The sequence below is a fragment of the Lipotes vexillifer genome, unplaced genomic scaffold (genome assembly GCF_000442215.2).
Source record: "Lipotes vexillifer unplaced genomic scaffold, Lipotes_vexillifer_v1.1 scaffold511, whole genome shotgun sequence".
Lineage (NCBI taxonomy): Eukaryota > Metazoa > Chordata > Mammalia > Artiodactyla > Lipotidae > Lipotes > Lipotes vexillifer.
The window spans coordinates 231,867-254,667 of record NW_006784934.1 but is presented as its reverse complement, the minus strand read 5'-3'; the positions used below and the strand labels follow the sequence as shown (position 1 = coordinate 254,667).

The 22,801-nt window shown below is 41.7% G+C and overlaps 1 protein-coding gene across 1 annotated transcript in view; it reads left to right on the top strand.

Moving 5' to 3' along the window:
* TBX15 (T-box transcription factor 15) overlaps positions 1 to 22,801 on the top strand; it is a 102,761-nt gene that overhangs the window by 74,577 nt on the left and 5,383 nt on the right. The window contains exons 6-7 of the mRNA XM_007457119.1: positions 2,494 to 2,558; positions 16,007 to 16,104. Of these exons, the coding sequence (XP_007457181.1) occupies positions 2,494 to 2,558; positions 16,007 to 16,104 (163 nt within the window). The remainder of the gene's footprint in view (positions 1 to 2,493; positions 2,559 to 16,006; positions 16,105 to 22,801) is intronic.

The following is a 22,801-nucleotide window of genomic DNA, read 5'->3' as shown; positions in this document are numbered from 1 at the left end:
CAAGCATTAACTGGGATCATAATTTGGTTTGGATAGCTAGAATTGCTCTCTTCTACCTATAAGGTATCTAAATGTCTGCAGGGTAGTAAAGCCTTTTCATGATGTGGCCTCAGGCCAGGATCTCAGCTTTCTTTCTCACTGGTTCTCTTCCTGTACCCTGTGCTCTGGTCAAATTGGAATCTTCAGTGTTTCTCAAAAATGCTTCATTCCTTCCCACTTCAATTCTATGGCTTACATAGGACCTTTCTTCTGAAATGCTTCCCTTGTTCCTTTCTCCCCTTTTTGCAGTTTTCATTAAAATCCTATGCATCCTTCCCAGCTTGGCTCATGTGCTTCCACTAAAGTGAAACCCCAGAGCCTTTCAGCTCGGAGCAATTACTGCTTCCTCTAAGCTCTTGGGGCACTTTACCTTTATTTCAAACCTTATCACTTTCTGTTTTACATTGTAATTATTAATATGTATGTCTTCTTTTTTCTCCTCAATTATAAACTTCTTGGGGGGGATGATACACAGCCGTATACTGACTGTCTGCCACGCTGTCACCTGTGCTACCTGTCACATTGCTTTGCACACAAAAGGCACTTGATCATAAATGAATAATGAGTAGCACAATCACACTCTTCATAAAGCGGTCCAAATCCCACAATAAAAGCTTTGAAACAAGTATAGAGGTGTTGTGTTTCCTAACATTTGGTGTCATTTGTCTATTAAATCTCCATGCAGACTCCTTGGCCTGTGATACAGGGAGCTGTGGGGACTGGTTTTCAAGCATTTCTCCCAGGACCATGAAATAGAAGGTCGTTATATTTACAGGGGTCTGTGCCCCCAAAACATAGCAGCACAATCATATATCAGAAACCCCTATCAAAAATAAGTCAGACAGGATAAGCCAACTTGAAGGAGAAAATAAAATATTATAACCCCAACTTGAAAAGAAAATATGGTGTGTGGTTTATTGCTGTGGATTATGGAGGAAGAAAGAACTGATTTTAAGTCAACAACAGAAAAGCAGTGACAATCTTTAAACTCAATACAGTATTCACAGGGCAGACGCTAGACTTTAGAAAGCCAAAGCTTCAGGCTCCTGCTCTGGTCTATAAAATAGATGTAAAATTGCTTTTGCTTCATTATGAGTGCTACATTATTAGTGTGAGGCAAAGGACGTTTAGGGGGGAAAAAAAACTTTGGTACTTTCAAGTCAGAGTCTGTCAGAATCTCACATTGCGTTTTAAAGACCTTTAGAATGTGGCTTTGGGAAATTCCACTCTGACTAAGTGAGACAGAAGAGGGACTTGGAAAGATTTGCAACACAAGAAACAGCTTCAGCCGTCCTAGTGATAAATTCTACAGTGATCAGAAATGGGAAGATGGTCTTGAAAATGAGATCCCCTTCTTTTCAGAATTACCTTCTATTGAGAGTGACTTTCCTCTTTTCCTGAGCTCCTTAACCCCCACCTCTAAGTCTCTATCGCTTGAATGTAGCGAGTCATTAACATCAGGTTCAGACAGAAGGTATCCAAATGCCTCCCATGACAAAGGCTAAAGGCGGAAACACAAGAGCGCAGATGGAATTCGTTGGTCGGGCCATTCTAGTCTGGAGGCAAGAGGGTAATATATACGGTAGCAGAGTGGGAGGGGACTAAGATAGGATGCAATAGAGAGGGACTCTTGCACTGAGTGGAGGTCGAACCAGAAGTCTACTAAGGACCCATCCAACCCAGGTCACACAACTGTTTGCACTGGATTTGCTTAGCCTTATGAAGCTGCTTCTTTGTTTCTTCTGATTGGCTTGTGGGACTTGGAGACTGGGTGAGCTGCACTGTGTCCTGCCCCATCCCGTCCCACATTTGTAGATTTTTCTTTGGATGCAACCTTGACAAAAGTCCAGCTTACTTTTTTGTGTCTTTTACAAGACCGTTTTAGGTCATCAAATGAACAACCCCTAGCGGCAAGAAAGGCACAACTTAAGTGAAATGGGAAACGCAGTCAACTATTTGGTTCTTTCAGGCTGAGGCAGGTTGTCTGGTGACCTGATTGCACCTGATTGGATTGACTGAACCCATTCATTCGTTCTTCACTCACTTGCTCACTCATTCATTTACTCATTCATTCAACAAGCATGTTTCAACTGTCTCCTGTGTGTCATGCACTATGGATCTGACCACTGTCCAATTTTCCATTTTGATACCTTTGCTTGTCTGGGCAAGTGATTTATCACCATTTGGGGGCAAGGATGGTAAGCAGAAGAGAGCTTACAGAGTCACATACTGGGAAAACCTTGGTTTTTAGGGAGATGTGGGTCAGATGGGTCAGACATCTGTGTGCCAGGACCAAGTCCTGTATCAACTTCAATCTAAATCTCAAACTAAGAGGAAACTAAATAAAAACAACAGCTGTTGTTAACAAGGTGATTTTTATTAACATTCTAGGAGCAACCAAAAAAGAAGTCAGTTAATATAAATACAATTCATGCTTTTTTTGTTTGTTTGCAGATCACCAGATTAAAAATTGACAGAAACCCTTTTGCTAAAGGATTCAGAGATTCTGGAAGAAACAGGTGAGCAAACTGGGCAAGAGACTCACTGACCTTTCTTTTCTATATGACGTTCTTTTTCCCAAGCCCCATTGGTGGCTTCTGGCTCTGGCTTTTTGGAGAACATTTGCATGCTAGGCAACTGTGCTGCCGCAGGCAAAGAGAAATGGGTAGTTGATCCAAGAATCAAAAAGCTGCCCCCAAAAGGTTGAACTCTCCAAATTCTTTGTTAACACACTGTAAATCATCCGATTGAATCCCTCATGGTGTTTTTCTCCCTGCATCCTATTTGGTAATTTAGTCACTTAAAACAAATTTGACAGTGATTTATTGTCATTAAAAGATTGCAACTTTTTCTGATAAGTGTCTATAGGTGGCTACAGCAACTATACTAATATCTCCTTTATTTTTCATTATCAGGAAAAAAGGAATTGTGGACAAATAAAATTTTTCAGAAAAGTATTCCCTATAAGAGCTAAAACTTTGTTTAAAAATTGACCATTTTTCTCCTAGGAATTATTTCCAAACTCTACTAGATGTTTTCCGCTTTAGTAAAGAGAGTTTATAGAACACTCTTTCTTGATGACCCAGCATCATCATTATGATTAGGTTGTTATACTGTGGAACTCTCAGGAATTGGTGACGTTTGTAGGACTATTTGCTCTTGTTGTAAATAGCCTTAGGGACTGTGGTATTTTTCTGGTTAACTCTGCTTCTGTCTAAATCCTTCCTGTCTCATTCTTCATATATAAAATTAAAATCTGTTATTCACAGAGAGTTAGGAGAGAGCTGAAATTGGCAGGGAAAGCAGATACATCGAAGATTATTCAATCAGAAAATTTCATTTTATATAAACTCTACTGAAACAGCAAATATGACACATGTGTCCTGTAAGTGTGTAGACCTTGCAATAACTATTTACTTTAATGTTCAGACATTTTCCTAATTTGGGGACCTTTTTTTTTTACATCTGAATGACACAGTTTGTCAGGATTTATCTTTGCTATTTTCTCTTCAAGAGTTTTCAGATAAACTATCTAATATTATATTTAGAGTCACTTCGTGAACTGTGTAGCACATTATATTAGAACCTAGTTTATGCTAAAAATCAGATGTGTGTAGTGATCATTTTCTTTACAAAATGATTTATGAAAGCACTTTTTATGAAACTTTTATCATATTTAAAAAACACTTAGATTTCTTTAAAATTTTATTTTCCTCAAAATTTTTTAAGGTCACATCTATTGAGTAAGTAAAATTCACTTGAACCTCTGGTTTGAAGATGACAAAATTGAGTAATATTTTCTAGGTCAAGCAACTGGTTAGTTTTATAGCCTCAGGCGTATGGACTCCAGGCTGAATGCTTTCCAGTTAATGACTCTTTGTTTAAAATAAGAGGCCTTTGTTTTCAAAATTTAGCCAATGAAGAAGCCAATACTTATTCCTTCCATTTCAGATAGACAGTCCTCTTCCTCCCAATTAGTTTCTATTCCATGTCCAGGTCACAAAACATGCCTGTGAGCCATTTCCTGTTGCCTCCTTTTTAGGGCTTTGCCTTCTGGGCTTATTGAGGAACTTGTTAGTGATAAGGAGCTCAAATAGGAGCTGGCCTTTCATAAAGAAGCCTCTAGGGTGTTTAAGATCTTTAGCTTGGGGTCCATGCATGCATTTCAGGAGTTCTGTGAGTTCCCAGATATTGAAAGGAAACGTGTGTGTGGATGAGCCGTGTGCATTTTTCTGGGGAGAGGTTTACAGCTTTCTTCAAATTTTCAAAAATGTCTATGACCAAAAGTTAAGAATTTCCACTCTAGACATCACCATCTGTCTCCAGAGACCAACCCTACTGACTTTAGTTATCCAACTACTTTCTTTTTCTTTCCTTCTGCATCTCCAGTGGCATTTAGTATTTGTTTATTTTATTCTTGGCACTCCAAAGACTGCTTTCTTTTTGTCTCTTTTTTCTTTGCTTTGTCATCCCATTGGATTCCTTGTTTTTCAGAGGCATGACTTAGAACAGAAAATTGGAATAGAGTGGCTGTATTGACCAGCATTAGAGCTCGCGCTGGGAATTGGAGCCACGCTTTAATCTTGAGATTAAGACCTTGTGTCTTGAAGCATTTGTCTCTGGTTAGGAAATTGTGATGACAGCTCAGTTAAAGTCCCAAGGTTCTTCTGTCCTCTCACTGGGCTAGAAAGGACCTTGACACATCATTTGGCCCTGGCCTGTGTCTGCCTTAAGGCTGGTGAATATCTTACTGCTCAGGAGAGACAGTTACTTGCCTGTCCTGCCTGGTGGGCTGCTCTTCTTTGTAAGAACTCCAGGAAAGCAAAACTATGGATCTTCATTAGCCCATGTCAGTGCCTTATTTATTTATTTCTGATCACATGGAAATTCTTCATTATGTCCTATTAAATCTGCAGGCTGTTTTAAGTAATATCAGTAATTATAGAAGTTATTTGTGATTGAACACTTACTGTGTTCCAGACCTTTTACTTACATTCTTTCTAATCTTTAAAGCAACCTGTATTTTACAAATGAGGAAACAGGCTCCGAGAGTTTAAGCAGCTTTCCTAGTGTCACACAGTAAATTGAAGAAGGGATGAAAACCCAAGTCCATCTGATGTCAAAGTCTGTGCACTTTGTGCTTTATCATGCCAACAGTTTAAACTTGACTTATTTTATCTTCAACAGATATCGAGAATAGAGCTCTTCCTCTAACCCCCCTTCATCCACTTAAAGATCCTACTCAAGTAGCCAGAACCTTCTCTTTTCCACATAAATCAACCTATATTCTCTGTCTGTGTAGACTCTTCCCCATGACTGTGTCATTTACTTCCTATATCCCAAAAAAGGGTTCCATAGTCAAGGACAGGAAGTCAGGCTGAACGTCCCTAGCAGGTGAAACTGTGATATGAGGAGACTGAAGTCACCTGTGTCATGAAGGGACAAGGATGAATTAGGGAAGGTAGAAGCCATTTTCATCCTCCAGCACTCTGGGAAGCTAGACTAAAATCAACTTGTTGGGACAAGTATTGAAGCCCTTATATTTTCTCTTTAAAAAGCTCAAAATTACCTGATAATCACACTTTAACTCTCACTAGCTGCCTGCAGGATGAGGGCAAGAATTATTAATGCCATTTTGCAGATGGGAAAATTGATGGCTGAGGATATAGAGGATTATTTATAAATCTTTGGGAAGAGGTGGCCTGTGCCAAAAGCAGAATCCAGTTAGTTCACCACCTTCCCAGCAGTGCCCACCAGTGCCCCATCGCTGGCCCTGCTTGTGCTAACACAGTTCTTCTTATAAATCTGTGATTTTCCCCATGCATTTTAGACATCAAATGACTTGTACAGACGAGCATGGTTTGATGAGTTGCATAGAAATGTACCCCAAACATACGGATTACATTTCCTTGAAAAACACATGAGCTTAAAAATTAGGGGGAAAAGTGCTTGGCCAATATTTTTTGGTTTTGTAGAACACAAAACATTTGTGGAATACTTTGGAGTTACAGAAATTGCCAAACCTCAAACCAAAACACGTTCAGGTTTGTCGATCTCAATCCATGCCAGTGCGATCCCAAGGCTCCAGAAGGGAGTGTGAGAGGAAAGCTGGGGAGGACACAGCCGCCCACTGCACTCTCTTGAAATGCCTCTCATGAGTCTCTCTCATCCTGCAAGCCTCGCACTGCAGTGCAATCAGAAGCTGGCTGGGTTCACAACAGTGCCCTCTGAGTGTCGAGAAGAACTTGAGGCAGCTGTGGCCAGGACACTTAGTCCCCATTCTTATTTGAATGAAAAGAGATATCCATGAGAAGTATTCCTGGCTTCTAGCCCCGTCACTTTCTCCTTCCCCTCAGTGGGAACCAAGGTGACTGATGTGACTGCTGAGTCTGGAACTCTTTAGGACCTCCTTGTCTGCAGAAAGTGTACCATCTGGGCTTGTCCCACTGCGTGGTAAGCCCAGCAGAGGAGGCCTGCAGTTCTGGGAAGTCAGCTTATTTCAGGGAGTTCTAGCTCACTCCTTCAGCCTTCACACCTATGTTATAGTCTCCAGACACTTTTTATCAATAATAAAACTGGTAGTTTGGTCTCTACTACATCAGTCTCCTAGGTCTTTCTTGGAAATTTATTCTGAGTTCAAAAGAGGACAAGGGATGACATCCATTGGGCCATCCAGAACCCCAACAGGAGTCCTAGTGAGTTCACTGTGTCAGCTCTGTGATATCACCATCATCAGAGCCCATCATAGTTCCTCCTGATTCTTTAAGAAGTGTCATTCTCACGCTGCAGTGTGAGAAGGTCACTACCCTTCAGCCTTTACTTATGAAGCTGCTACTTTTCATTCCCATGTAATTATGTCCCTCATTAGAAGTCTCCACCAAAGTGTGTGTGTGTGTGTGTGTGTGTGTGTGTGTGTGTGTGTTTATGTTCACATCATGGAGAAGATGTGAACATATGGTTCTTTTGGAGTGGAAACACTGACAGATTTTGCTTCCAGGCATCGTCTCTGCAATGGGAGAGAAATTGTTTATGTCTAAATTGTTCTTCCTTCTAGACTTCTCAGAAATTATGTGGCCCAAATATAGTTTTGGGTGAAAGGGTCAATATATATTTACCTTTAACAGGCCTAGCCCCATGGTGCAATATCCAGCATTACCTGTGGGAGATTCCTCCTATAAGGTGGAGACAGTAACACCTTCTTGTTCCTGTGGGAAAATAGATTCCCTCGGCCTGACAATAAGTTTTGTCTTGTGGTCTGTGTTCCTGGGTTCTGTCTGGCCCCTGCTATAATGAAGACCTTTGAAGAAAGAACTCTACCTTTTTCAGCTTCCTGTTCTTAGATTTCTTTTCCTGTAGTGCCAGGTATATAAAGTAAAATAATAATCATTCATTTAGTTACAAAACATTGAACAGAGTTGGCAAGTGCCAGAGAAGTTAAAAACCAGGACCTCGGGAGTGAGAAAGCCTTACCCCAACCAAGGGTGAGTCAGGTAGAGAAAGAGTGGGGAGCTAGTTTTAGATACTAACTGAGAAAGGAAGAAAGAGTGAATCTATAAATAGTCTTTGTTTGAAAGATTAAGGGCAATTTTGATTCAAATCTGAGATGGACTGCTGCTGGAAGACACTGATTTAGCTTAACTGTAGATTAGACATGCACACCCTTCAGGCCATCTGAGCTGGCTCTGCACAGTGGGTGCATGTCTGTGCTGCCTGGCTCCCTGGAGAAGGAAGACACCCAGCAAGTTCCAGAGGCATGAGCCTCAGGAAAGAAGGGCTCGCAGAGGATGAGCCCAAGCAGAGTGAGGTTTGGTTGAGAAAGGTCACTCAGTAGCAAAATGAGAGGTCAAATTACATCTTTGGTGGTGGCCACCCCAATGGTTCAGTTCTTTCCAAAGAGAGGACGAAGGCCATGAGGCTGAAGAGAAGCAGTAGTCTTTGCACTGAGTCTCATGGTTGAGAAGCAGCCTCGGGATGTCTATCTGTCCACGTGCCTGGGGAGCCCACTGTGCTCAGCTAGAGGGAGAATTGCCACTGCAGAGACCTTGCACTTGAAAGGGGATAGAAAGATGAGCATAAGGAAAGAAGACTTTGTGGGTCTCAGCCCACATCTAAAGTGAAAACTTTGTCCCTGTGAGGAGTGGCTGCCAAGATTTTACTGAAAGCCCGAGTAAGCTTGGGAACTTTTATATAATTCCCAGAGACTTCCTCCGAAGCAAACACATACATAAAGAGGGAGGATTAAAATTATGACCTGTCAAGTGGAGTGAAGGTTCTCTGAACTTGTTTTAGAGGTGCCGTGGACTCTGTGACCCTGGGTTCTCCTCTGTCAGCAACCTTCATCCTGTCTTGACCTTGGGATTTACCTGTACTTCCAGCTTCCATAGTATCTAAAACAACTGCAAGGGGGATTGTCCCAAGTGACATGGTTTCCTCCAGATGCTCCTTACTGGCCTGGTGCTCCAGGAGCCACTGCTGTGGCTGCATGACAGTTCCCCCTTGGAGTGACCCTTCTGTAGTCCAGGGAGTTGCTGCAGCTTTTTGGGAGGGTGTCTTTGTCTCTGTGGAGTTCTCCCCTGGAGGCTTGAACAAGGACACTCAAGTTCCACAAGGCAGGGACTGTCAGAAAGGGCCAGTGGCAGGCCCTGTATTATGGGGAGGTTGGTTTACATGGGAAAGTAGTTTTAATAGGTTGCCCCTCACTAAAAAAACAATAGGGCCTGCAGCTTGAAGTGTAGGAGGCACTGAGTTTGAGCTAATTCTCAGAGTGTTTCCAGCAAGCACTGCTGTTTGCTGGGAATGTGGCTGGTGACAGTCTTTCCGGTGCCTAGTGTCCCTTACATGTGTCGGGGGATGGTGATCTAAAAATGGAGCCATTCGGTGCATCACGGGAATGGATGTATTTACTTGCTGGAAGAGGATGCTTAACGAGGCTAAGACTTAACCCAAAGGAAGGAATCTCTACTGGTTGTGGGGAAAGTATTTGGGAGTAAAGATTTGTTTGTGGTGCCCCCTCTTAAGCAGCTGCTGTTCCAAGGCCATGTTCACAGAGTGAAGAGCCACCTCCTTGGCACGATGGGAACTTCTGTCAAGGTCCAACCCCTCCTCACAACACCCAACAAAGACAAGTATGCAGACAGAAAGAGGACTGTGAGATGAGGAATTAGAGTGCTGAAAGTTTAACAGGAGGGAAGAGGAAAAACGATTAGCCCCAGGGCCAGATCATCCTTGCTTAGCTCCAAAAGAAACAACTTTTCTCTGGGAGTCAAGGTACAGGGTGGGTCTCTAGTATAAATCTGTTGGTAGATTTCTCTAGTATAACTAAGTATCTCAAATCTTGTCTACACCCTTATCCAGCTATTAAGCTGAACATACAAAATTTCCTTAGTTGTAGGTCAAAAATAGTAAGATATTAGCAATTTCATATAGTTCAACCTTGTAAATTTATTTCTAGGCATCAAATCATACGTATACAAATAATAGTAAGAATCATTTCATTTAGTATCTGTGGTCCAAGTTTTCTATTTTTACCTCTGCGTTAATTGGTATCGGTACGGCGTTTCCCATTTACTGACGGTAAAACTGAGTACAGTGACGTATTAGCTTTTAGAATTTGCAAAGCCAGCCAGTGACAACATCCAGAGAGTGAGGTCTCACTCCTCTGATAGGCATAGCTTGCCCTTGTCCACCTCCATTTCCCTGTCACTCCTGAAGGCAAGCTTAGAGCCAAGGAGCTGACCACTCGCTTTCCTTCAACCAGCACAACTTTCCAAGTATCTCTCTCACTTTCAATTTCTATATTTTCATTTGTTCTCCCTGGAGCCATTGGCTGTATTTTTCCAGCCAATCTCATCCTGCTCATTCCTGGCAGTCTCACTAGCCCCTGTAGATTGTGTATACTCTTGTTATCCCTGGCATGGGTGCCATTCAGCAGATCTATGGAAGTAATCAGTGCTGGACTCCCCTGCAGGCATTGCCGCATCTGCAGTTCAAGGTAGCTGGCTCCATACTGGACTCTGGCAGCAGCATCCTGCCAGACTCCTCCTATTTATCCAGGCATTAGTTGTTTTCCATGTCCCCTGGCTTACGGTCTTTCAACCAGTATTTAACATTTTTCTCCGCCTTGTTATTTGTTCTCCCTCCTCTGTCATGAATCTTTTCCACCATTGTCCTCTTGGCCATGTGGGTTTGCCAGAGAAAGTTGGCAGTTGTTTTATTATCTATGGCTCTTGCCCAGGGATGGTGTCATCTAACAGATAGACGTCTGTTTAATGGCTAACATATTGGAATCTGAAATATCTGCAAGATAATGAGGCCTAAAGAGACTTGAGGGACACGTTTTTTTGTTTTTAGAGGAGAGAATGAGAAATGAAATTAGGTAACGTAGAGGTCCTTCCACATTCAATCCAGAGCCAGGGGGCTGACAAAGCTTTGAATCCCAGTGAAGGAAAAAGTGTTTTCTCGTGTTACAGATCACAGTCTGAGCAGATGGCGGGATTTCTTTTACTTGAGTTAAACCAATGGTCCTCACACTTTCATTGTATTTTCTCTCTTGTTTTGAAATATTTTGTCTTTAATCAATATGCATTTATTAAGTTACAATTAGGAGGGAATAATATCATTATCCCCATTTTACAGTTAGGGAGACTTTAGGCGTGAAAAGTTTATACAACTAAGCAACGCTGCACTAGTAAGCGGCAGGGTTGCAATTGGAACCCAGGCAGTCTGGCTCCTGACCTTGTGCTCTTAACCACTATGCTAATCTGCCCCTTGTGTGATTTAGTATTACTAAGTTAAAGTGAGACCATGCCAGTCAAATGCAAAGAAACTTAATGTTTTAGGCAGCCTGCTTTGTGCTATCAAGGATTTTTATTTTTATTGTACTTCTTGAGGCAGCGAAAACTCCTTAGGGACCACCATCGCTACCTATACAGACTCCAAGTGGGGACAGGGTTCCCAAGTTGGGAATCACTGGGCAAGGAACAATTTTAACTCAACTCCAATCATCTGTCCATTGGACACGTGTTTGTCCAAACCATTGTAAAGCACATCAATGACATCCAGTTCGTGAGGCAGATATATTTATTGTACATCTAAAGCCAAGTTTTGAATGATGGCTCTTTTGCCAATTTGCAGACCTCCACTGGGAGGTCTTTAAGAATATCTCTGGACAATAAAAACCCTGAGGAATCTAAAGGTAGGAGCGAATTCCAGATCCAGTGAAGGAGAGGGATGTGTGGAAGGTTTGACCTAACCTCAGTGGACCAATGACAGTCTAAGGAAAAGGATTAGAAAGTTGACACATGGTGATGAGATTTGAAAGAACAGTATATTCTGGTTTTGTGTCTTTTCAAATGTTGGAACAGGAGGAGAAAGAAAAGGAGTTCAGGGGCATAGTATCGCCCATGGGATAAAATCCAAGCGCCTCACATGGAATAAATACCCATGGTGTCCGCCTGCCTCCCCCCACCCCCAGCCCCCATCTCGCACCCGGAGCTCCAGTCACCCTGAACTATTTTCAGTTCCTAGAACGTGACTTCTCTTCCATACCTCCATGTCTTTGCATATACTATTAACTCTACTAAGAAAGCTCTTTCTGCCTCTTGTCTGTGTGGAAAACTGCTGAGTGCCCTGTAACATTAACCTTAAATAACTGGCCTTTTATGGAATCCCCCTTGAGTTTTCCAGGTATATTCAGTACATCTTGCTCAGTGCCTCATGGCATTGTCTACACATCTCCAGTGTAGCATCTATCACACAGTTCAGAAATTAGTCATTTACATGTTGTTATCTTTTTGTTGAGCAGGATTCTCCTTAAGGGTAAAGACCCTGTGTCTTTTTTGCCTTTATATCTCTTGAACCTAGCACGTAATTGTTTTCCTGATTGGATAACCCCTTTTTGACTTCAAGACCCCATCGCAGTAGACTTCCCTTAGTCCTTGACTGTCTTCTGTTGAGAGATAACCAGTGATCTTATCAATCCCTAGTGTAGGTTCCTGTTGTTAACGGTATCACCAGCAAAGAGAGTCAGATGTCAGAATTACAAAGAAAATAAATGAAAGAAACATAAAAAATAATTTTCTATCTCAAGAGAAATAAAAAGCAGAAACTATGCATTGGTGTGTTACCTAACAGGTTCATGAATGTAGTTGTAATTGTTACAATTATCATATGTTTGCTGAACTTTAAAAGGATGGTCCTTTTTTTTTTTTTTTTTTTTTTTTTTGAATGAGAAGGTTGGAAGTATATTTCTTTGCACTTTGGCTATTTTTCCAAATCAGTTGATCTCGAGGCATCATCAATTTGCAAAAGGGCTCTTTGGCTTGCTTCATTTTCTCCCTCCTCTTCAGTACATTCTGTTGGTTTGGCCAGTGAGCAGACTGAAAAGTCTAAAGAGAAGAGGCCTGGAAATCAGAGAGGTGATTACAGCCAAATGACTTAACAAAGGGGGTTTGGATATGGTCTCTGTTGTCACTGGAGCAAACAGGGAAAAGTAAGCAAGAGGGGGACACTTGCCAATTTGATCATCTTTGATTGGAAACTTAAGAGATGACATCAGGTCTCTGGTGTTCAGCAGACCCGGAGAGGCCCACCATGTGGAACATGTTAATGACATGTGGTTACCTAACACCATTTTTTTTATCTGTTAGACAATGAATTCACTTTTAAAAGCCTTGAGATAAAGTTTTATAAAACTGGGGTACAATGATGATGAATAAGCAAACAACGTGTTGCTCAGTATAAACTTTGAATAGACATCCAAGTGGTTGAAGATATCAACAGGTGGTTGGCAAGGCTTCTTATAAGAGAAGATGAGAGTATAAATGACTGTCCTCTGCTAGGGAACTCAGACTCTGTTGAAGGTCAGAAATTCCATGACTAGAAAAGAAGAAACCAAAGGAAAACTGACACCTCTCTGGGACCTGAGTCAAGAAAGGCACAAACAGCTCTACGTAGAAGCAATTCCCAAGTCACCACTTCTAGAGGACTCTCTCTGTCTTCAGATTCTTGATTTGATATCAAGTTGTTTTCCTAAGTTTTAGGCTTAGAAAAAAATGATTGCTGGTTAAAGTTCAGGAAATTGTGACTCAGTAATAAAAATAGTAATAAATATTAAATAAATAAAAATAGTAATAAAAATAATTCCTTTACTTATTAATTTAATGCCTATCAATTGAAGTCTTGTCAGGTAATAGGCATTGTGCTAAGTACTGGGAGGTGGAAAACCTGGTGCAGAGTGAATTAGCCAATACTTGTCTTGCTGTGGCACTTCACCACATCCTGATAAATAGAATTAGTACCACTGAACAGTTAGATCTATCCAAGGAAGCTTAATGGAGTTTGAGGACAAATAAGATGTGGCATATAGTAAACAAATAGGATTAATTTCTTAAAAAAGAGATCCACCCTGAATATATAAATAGATTCAGTAAGGTCCAGGATGAATGTATGAGAGATAGATCCACAACAGATTAGTAAAGTGTGGTTAGGAATGTGTGGACTTAGCCATTAGATTTTGGTAGTCATCTCCCTCACCCAACTTCGTCACCAAAAAGACCCTTCTTGTGAAGACACCTGGGCTGGATGGACCATGGGTGTGTCCATATGTGGTGTGTCGCACATTGTGTTCTTAACAGTTAAGGAAGGTCTTCCTGATGAGGATGTGGGAAGTGTCAGGCACTCGTACCATTTACCCATTGGTAATGGAACCGGAGGGTAAAAGTTACCTCAGATACTTCAGCACAAGGTCAAAGAAATCCTTCTAACAGATCTGTCCCAAAACGAAATATTTTCCTTGGGAAATACTCAAACAGAGGCTGGATAACCCTCCATCTAAGATGGTATCATTAGATTTGGATAAATGGATAAATGGTCGCTATCCTATACAGCGTTGACTACTTAAATAAAATTATTAATACCTTTGCCATAGTCTTTTTGCCTGTTATGAAAATAAAATCAACATTGATTTTTTATTCCCTTAATAAATATAACATTGGAAGTATATCGGTGTACTATAGCCACCTCACAGTCTTCTATCACTTTATTATGAAATGAGAAGGGACTGTTCTTTGTCCTTGAGCTAATATTTTGTCCTCATCATTGGTACATGTTGCTGGAAAGAATGGAATAGGAGGTGGAACAATAGAGACCTTGCCATTTGCAGTGAGCCTCCCGTGCCATTAAAGGGAATCCTAAGATGTTCTGTTGAGCCCCCAACATTCCAAAACAGGGCAGTAAGATCTAAGCCTGGCCTATCTATTTTTTATATCCATCAAGGCTCAGCATGGCTTTATCTGCCTATCCCCTTATTATTCTGAGCTGCCTAATTGCCTGGACTCTTTCTTCCCACAAGTAGTTTCATGTACTGCATTCAGCGTTAATGCAGGGTGACTATGTGGAAATGTCTTCTATTCCTACTTTTAACAGATTAACAGTTAATAAACACCATGCAACACCCTCTCCTCTCAACCTCTTCTAAAAATACAGAGTTTAATTTGCCAACATTGGTGTATTTAAAGCCTCCAAGATTCCAGGGGAGACTTTAGAAAGTTAACTGTGCAAGTAAGGCCAGTTCAGAGAGGAAATTTTCCAACACAAAGAGCCAATCAGTGTATCAGCAGCTCATCACAGAAGAACCTCAGGGGACCTTATAGTCATTTATAAGGAAGGGCTATTTGTTCTCACTTAAAGTAAAGCTTCTCACTTTATTCTTGCTGTGCCAGACTGAAGAGAACGCTGGAAATGTATTACCTAGGCAGCAGAAGTTTCATCTCAAGAGGGAAAGCTTGTCTTTTCCAGGAAGGGACACCATGTTACTTTCCAGGAACTTTGCAATGAAAGGACTTATGCCACCTACTCACCTCCACCCTCCTTCTCCTACCTTCCTCGACCCTAACTTCACCTCTTTCCACTTAGCTAGAAGTGAAGCAGTTGGTTTTAAAGAGGAGTCAATAATGAGAAGCTGTGTTCAAAGCTTCAAACAAGGCACCAACCAATATTCTGTTTTGAGGATACAGAATATCCGCAAGAATATGTCTAAGATAATCCAGATAGCCTGGATAATTATGTTAAAACAATGTTCATCAACATCTCATATATATATATATATATATATATATATATATATATACACATATATATGATGGAAGGATAAATTAGGCAGTGTGCACATAGTTCAATTAATGGGATTTCTAGTGTCAATGAAACAGAAGGCTTTAAGTAATACATTGGTAAAATACTGGATGTTCCCTAAAGTCCCAAGTACATGACTCTCAAAGACCCGTTTGGTTATTATATTACAAAATACAGATAAACATTTGCAGAAATGTATTGGTCTTTTTGTTTGAGGTATAATTTCTGGGACCAAACCCTCTTTGTGCCCTCAGGTAGGTATTTCTTGTTGCAGCAGAAACTCAAGTATATTTGAGTGCTTACCTCTCCTATGTCTATTATGGTGTTTGTCTCTGTTTAAGAGGATTTAAGAAGCCTTTCAGGCGCAGCAATATTGACAGTTTCACTGACTCCACATACCGGGTGGTGGAGTTGACTCTGGGACAGGCTGTGTCAGTGTGTTGTGGTAATGATGATCACATCATCCTGTGCTAGAGAAATGGTCAGTGCTACTCTCTGCTCAACTCTATTCATGCTACCAGTGACCTTGACCTTTAACACACTTAACATTTTTTTTTCATGCAGACCAAACCTTCTCTGAAGAAAGGTTGGAGTGAAATTCCATCACAGCTCTGACTTGCTTGCAGATAATCTGAATTGGGTTAATTTCTTCTTTTTCGTGCAATCCAGCGGCATCTGTACCTGTGCTCTTCCAGACTAATTTACCCTGGTGGTGGTATCTCTCAGTGCCTATGCATATACCGCTTCTCAGACAAAACACTTAAGGATTTTTTTTTTAAAAGTCCATGCATTTCTTGGGATTATTTACAACTTCCTTTGCTGGCTTTTCTCTGTGTAGAACCGGACTGGAAGCCATCATGGAGACTTATGCATTCTGGAGACCCCCTGTGCGCACACTCACCTTTGAAGATTTCACCACCATGCAAAAGCAGCAAGGTAAAGCCCTGGGCAAGGCCTCTTCTTAGAGACAGCGCTGGGGAGGGAATGGGAGCTGAACTGAATATAGCACATCTGGCCCCAAGCCAAGCCACGAGTTACACCGACTCTCCTGGAATGAAGAGAACTAGGTAGCTCCGTAAATAACCAAAGCATCACCACTTGTGCAAATAAGCAGGTTTCAGAGGCAGTGTTTCACCTGGCACCCCAAATTCTCTCTCGCTTCCCAAAAGCAAGGTTACGTAATGGTGGTGAAATGATTATTTCTATCACTAAGCATTCATGTAGCCCTTGGGATTTGGAGATCTTCATAATAATTTCATTTATTACTCATGGCAGCCTCATCGGTTTTCTTATTCTAGTTTGTAGATGAGAAACAACTTAGCTCCCGACAATGGGAATAAGTCGCTCAGGTCTGACAGTGGGGAGGGAGCTGCCGCAAGCCCCTCTGAATCTTGTAACTTGTGCTCTCTCCTTTTTTTTGCTGATGTGGAGCCACACCCGTCTCAAGTGCATGGGCGAAGTGAACTTTTTCCTTCCATCGCTTTGTGCTTTTCATCCAGTTTCTAATCTCCCTTCTCTTGCAGCTCAGGTTGGGAAGCCTGTGGCCGTGTGTACAGATGGCTCATGGGCGGATTTCAACTCCTTTTCTCAGTTTAACCACTGGCTCTCCCAAGGCGCAGCACCCATGCACCTGGGAACCCAAGTGAAAGCTTCCCAAAATGTTAGACACTTTGTGAGTTTTCCTCTCCACCCTCCTCTTGCCCCAAAGTGACAGTGATCAAAATTACAGATGGAGCTCCTTCTGTTCTGTCAAATGATTGCCATTCATAGAGTCCTAGTTTTTGAATTTGGGGCTTTGTGATGTAGGAGCCCCTTCTGGGACTTGATAACACATTATATTATACTCCCTTCTCAGGGAGGTTCTAGCAGTTTGCACACTAAATTAGGTTTTGTAACCTGAATTACTGAACTCCCTCAGGTTTTAAGATGGAGATGGTGATTAAAAGCAGCGGCTCTGGAGTGAGGCAACTTGGGTTAGGCTCTTATCACTGTTCTTGCCTAGCCTGGTGACCTTGGCCAAGTCCCTCATCCTTTCTGACATTTAGTTTTCTCATCTGCATAGTGGGAGAATATAATAAAATTCTTGTGAGGATTAAATGAGATAATGCATTTAAAAACACAGTAAGCCCTCAGTACATGCTAACTGTCATGTCATCATCATCCTCATCACTGTCTTCATTCCCCTTACGTAACTGGGAAGAAAATGCACCAGGGACAGGAAATATTGCTGTTCTGATTAATAATTATTCAAAATATGATTAGACCGTACATCTTCACAGGGATCCGGGGAGGCAAGTGATCCAGAATTTCCATCTCTTTTTTTAATAAGTGGAGGAGAAATGGAAGCCCTTCGTATGAAGCGACTTGCTCCTCAGAATGCTGTCATAGAAGCAGGGTCCATATGTATTCAGGGTGTCACTGCGGCTTTGATGCCCTCGTGGCCCTTAAGAGGCAGAGGTTTATGGAAGTCAGGAAATCTGGGCCTTCATCTTTGATGGCCACTAACTCTCTATATACCCTTGGCAAGTTACTTCTACTCTTGAGTCCATTTCCTCACCCCAAAGAGGGATAATTCTTTTTTGTGAAGAATTTAATATATAATATGCTTTATTTAATATATGCATTTATTATTATTATTATTTTTTTGCGGTTACGTGGGCCTCTCACTGTTGTGGCCTCTCCCGTTGCAGAGCACAGGCTCCGGACACTCAGGTTCAGCGGCCATGGCTCACGGATCCAACTGCTCCATGGCATGTGGGATCCTCCCAGACCAGGGCACGAACCCGTGTCCCCTGCATCGGCAGGCGGACTCTCGACCTCTGCTCCACCAGGGAAGCCCCATTATATGCATTTGTAAATGCATTTAATATATTTAATATATAAACATGCTTTATAAATGAAAACGTGTCATGCAAAGACACTTACTTGACCCTATTTATTTCTGAGGTGGCTTCTTGCTCATCTGCCTTTGCTTTATGTGTTGACTTTCCAAGCTCTAGCTAAGCAGGAGTTTGTATCACAGAGGCTGGTATGAGACGGTGGGCAGGGATGTTGCCAGTTCCTGAGAGCAAGCATTGGTGGCGACATTGTGTTCACTGCTGTGTCCCCAAAATCTACTCCAGGGCCCGGAACCCAGGAAGTACTTAATGAACAATGAATGAGGTCACTTGGTGGCACTGTGGCCCAGGTACGCAGGGTAACTATCTGATTAAATCTTGGAGCACAGCCACCTGAAATGTGCGTGGATACAGATGTGGAGTGATAGTTGTGGATGGCTACCTGCATTTCACCAGCATGTGGACCCACTGGGCAGGTGCATGCATGGGGAAGCTGCAGGGGAGCCTGCATTGCTAAGGTGTACAGCATATCAGGTTTCATGGTGCTTCTATGGAAAATTTATTGATCTGAAGACCTATTATTGACATGTGGGAAACAATGGTTTAAGAGAAACTGAACTTTCAGACCAAAATGTCACACTTATTCACTGAGTCCCTTTTTATGCTGATGGGGGGAAATGAGTGTGGAATTATTGGATACATATGGTGGTGAAATGGGGCTAGAGGAAAAGCCAAGACTCTATTAAATAGTTTAATTGGAATACATTTTTGAACTATACACTGAACTTGATCCAGATTCTCATTATTAAAAAATATGTGGCTTGGTTTCTTGACGTTAGCAAAGGATGTAAAAGTAACAACACCCATTCCCTCTTCCTTTAAAAACTGAGAGTTCCAGTAACTCTGGACAGTATCCGTCATAAAATGAAGAAAAGAGACACAGCCATCTGTGTCGAACTGTTTTGTGTCTTAGAAGACGTAAAGAGTGGTGAGCGTCTAGTAGGAAGCTTCAGTGGCAGACTGATTTTGTAGTAACTCCCTTTTGGTGAAGAGAGTATTGGCAGTGTTGGCACCAAACCGAAGATCCAAAGTGACCAACCCACCCAGGTGTCCACATTACCTCATTGCTTCAAGCGCATGAATATCTGGACATCAAACACGTGGCCCTGGGACAGTTTTGTGCTGTTACTGCTACTGGACACTGGATCAGCCAGCCGTTCTGCTTGAGTGAAGTTCAGGGTGCTTTTTCCCTCTTGCCCTTGCTGTCATTGTAATTTCTCTTTCATTGAGACCCATCTGTTGATAAAATTTCAAGGAATGTGCTTAGGTGAATTAGCCATGGTTTTAAAAAAGTCCAAATCCTTCTGTTTTCAAAAACATATTGAATGGATGCTCTGTATAGTTGTTTTCTCTGATGGAGAAGAATGCGTGGGATTCATTATCGTCTGCCTTTAACACGAAAGTAAACTGAGGCATAGAGCAGCCTAGTAACGTATCTGCAGTTAAGTGGTGGCAGAACTAAGTTGAGAACTCCAAAGAGGATCTCCTGCCTTACTGGGCACTTTCCTTTCCACCACAGCTTCTTCCTTTTTACTTCACACACACACACACACACACACACAATTAGCTTACTCATCCAATTGATGGCTTAGTGTCAGCAACTTGACTGTTAACTCTAAATAGTAGGTCCATATTTCATTTTTATGAAGTCAAGTGTATGGTTTTATTTTCAGACATCTTCTTTTAGAATCAGCAAGGAATTTATACTGTTGGAGAGTCTGGAGATAGGAATTATATTTCAGGAATGGCTTTTTCCTGAACACTGCTTGTGGCAGGACAAAATGAACTAAACAAGTAAGTTATGCTGGCAGAAGTGGAGTGAGGTGACACAGACGAAGACGTAAAAAGAAATTAGAGCCGAGTTCAATCCTATTGTTCTGATGATATCCTGATGTTGCTATGAGGTTGTTCTGATGATATATATATATATATATATATATATATATATATATATATATATATATATATATATATATATATATATATATATATATATATATATATATATATATATATATATATATATATATACAATGGAGCTATTTGTATAACCCAAACTGAGAGAGTTTTTGTGGGTGGCATCTCCAAGTGATCTGACAACTGTTGTGAGAAAAAGAACCATCCTGGGCCAGAACACCAAAGCTGATCATATGTCTCCATCTGTGGATAGAAGGAGACCTGCCATTTACAGAAGGCCTTCCTTCTCCTCAACTGGTGGTAGACATCACTAGATTTCAACACCTTTGCGTCTTTTAATGTTTGTTCAGGCAGTTAAAAATTAGGATCATGAAGGTCTCTGTTGGTGTTGGGATTTTCATCAGTTTGATTTGTGTTAATTAGAGGTTGGTCAGTGAAAGATAGCAAATACTGAGCAAATTCATGGTAGTAAAAAGATTGGGAACGGAGTCTTTGAACTACGGTGTGATCATTATAATGTTTCAAAGGTAGCCAACTTATGCTGATCTCGTTTATCCCTGAGACAAGGAATAATGCCTGTGAGGAGGTCTTGACAAGGAGGGGAGAGTATCTCAATTCAGTCTATTAAGGCAAATCATTATTGGTTACATATTCTATTTTGGCCCGAAGTCCCTTATGCTCAATGTGTCCAAAATGGAGTCATGATTTACCTCACAGACTTGGCGCCCTCTCCTGGGGGAAGGACGCCACTATCCATTAATCACCTTAGACAGTTGCCTCCCTCCTTACCCACCATATCCAACCTTTACCCGGTTCTTGATCCTGCCCTCGTCTCTAGTCTCCCTTGCTACCACCCGACTCCAAGCCACTATCATCTCTCACCTGACTTCATTCTCGGGCTCCCCAGGGTGGTGACATAGCTACCAGCATCCCTGGCACCTGCATCTTTTTAGGCTTAAATCAGATGGGAAGGGTCATGTGCCTCTCTCTCAAGATTTCCAGCAAAATCTCACTGACTCTAATTGGGATACCACTGAATTAATTACTGTGGCAGGGTGTGGGGATGCTTAGATTGTCCAGGCATGCGTCACATGCCTTCCCTGGAGGTACAGGTGAAGGGGTAAGAGTGGGAAAGGGGGTGTCTCTCAGTGGGAAAATGGTACTGTTGCCAGGAGAGAGGCAGATTAGCTCTAAATGACAATAACAACAGATGTAAACCGCAGCAGGGAAGGCAGTAAAACAAGTAGCAGAGAAAACAAGCAAGTTAATGGAAAGTGAAAAAGTGGGGGGTATTCCACCTAGGGAATGTGATAGGTGTGAAATAGGGCCATTGAAGAAGCAGAGAGGCTCAGAACCCAGAGGACCAATGTGAAAAATGAGAACGGGTGAATGTATTAAAAGCTATTCTAAAGGGAAGAGGTTTGGATCTATGCATATCTTTAAATTTTATGGAGAAGGTTGCATTAGGAATCTCTCTAGGGTTGAAAGCACACAATTCCCATTAGCACTATAATGTTTCACATTTGCATTTTGAGAAGGGTAGTTATTTCAACTAAAGGGAATTCCTTAGTTGGGATGGACTGGGCTCTGATCATTAAACTTTATGGCCTCTGGGTTTATTCCCTGGGATCGGTCCATAGGGTGCTGACATTTTACCTCTTACCTGTTTGAAAGCCTTGAAGAAGGCTACTCAAGGACACAACAGTGAATCAGCACTCCTCAGGGACAGATGCCATCAAGTTATATGACAGAAGAGTATGGTTCGTGGCACCAAGCAATTACATGGAAATTTATTCTTCACTAGCCCAGATGGGGTTTTGTTTCACTGTGTTTCGATTTTTTTTTTTTTTTTTTTTTTTTTTTTTTTTTTTTTTTTTTTTTTTTTTTTTTTGGTGAGGAGGGCGGAAAGCACAACAAAATAAACCCAAAAGGGAACTGTACGTGAAAGCCTCCATGTTACAGTCTGGAAGTGATCAGTCTAAAGATGCACAAGTCAGCAGGTTTGGTATATTCAGGATTTTCATGGTCACATTTAATTTGTCTTCATGGTACACAAGTATATTCTAGGTTATTGTCCTTGTCTGGAATCGCTGCTAAACGTGTATTCTTTTTGGTCATTTTGACGGTTAGCTTTGGATATTGGAGCAAGTTAATGTTGAATCTGAATTTCGGGTACCTTCTCACTTTGGGCCACGGGTAAAATAGGATGCAGGGAAGTGCGGTGGTGGAGGATGGGTCCTGAAAGGCTGGAGAGTTTTCAGCTACTTAGAGCATTACATTTTAGTCACCTCTCAGATGTGGATTAAGACCTCTGAGGATAGTGGGAAAGACACCAACCTACCTGTTTGTGTTCAATTCCACTTTGCTTGATCTGATCTGAGAAGAGGTGGAGACATGGGGCATCTGATTTCCATCCCAGGTGGGGAGTGAGGGGGAAGGGGCCCATAGTTTGGAGAGGAAACAAGAGTTGGATTTAGCCTTGGGGATATGGGCCTGGTGGGTGTCCAGTTCTCCATCATTCACAGTTCTGAAGGCTCCTGTAGCCTGTTACATCCAGGCAGTTGGCTTGTGACATGATGCTCCCCAGAGTGTGGAGAGGCTGAGATGCTCATCTCCATGGACAGAGGCCAACACCCCACAGCCATCCCCATTAGGACCCAAATGCCCTAAGATGCCTTTCCCCTTCCTTCACTTCTTCTTCACTAATAGAAGAGAAAAGAAAAGGAAACACATTTTTTTTTTTTTTTTTTTTTTTTTTGCGGTATGTGGGCCTCTCACTGCCGTGGCCTCTCCCATTGCGGAGCACAGGCTCCGGACGA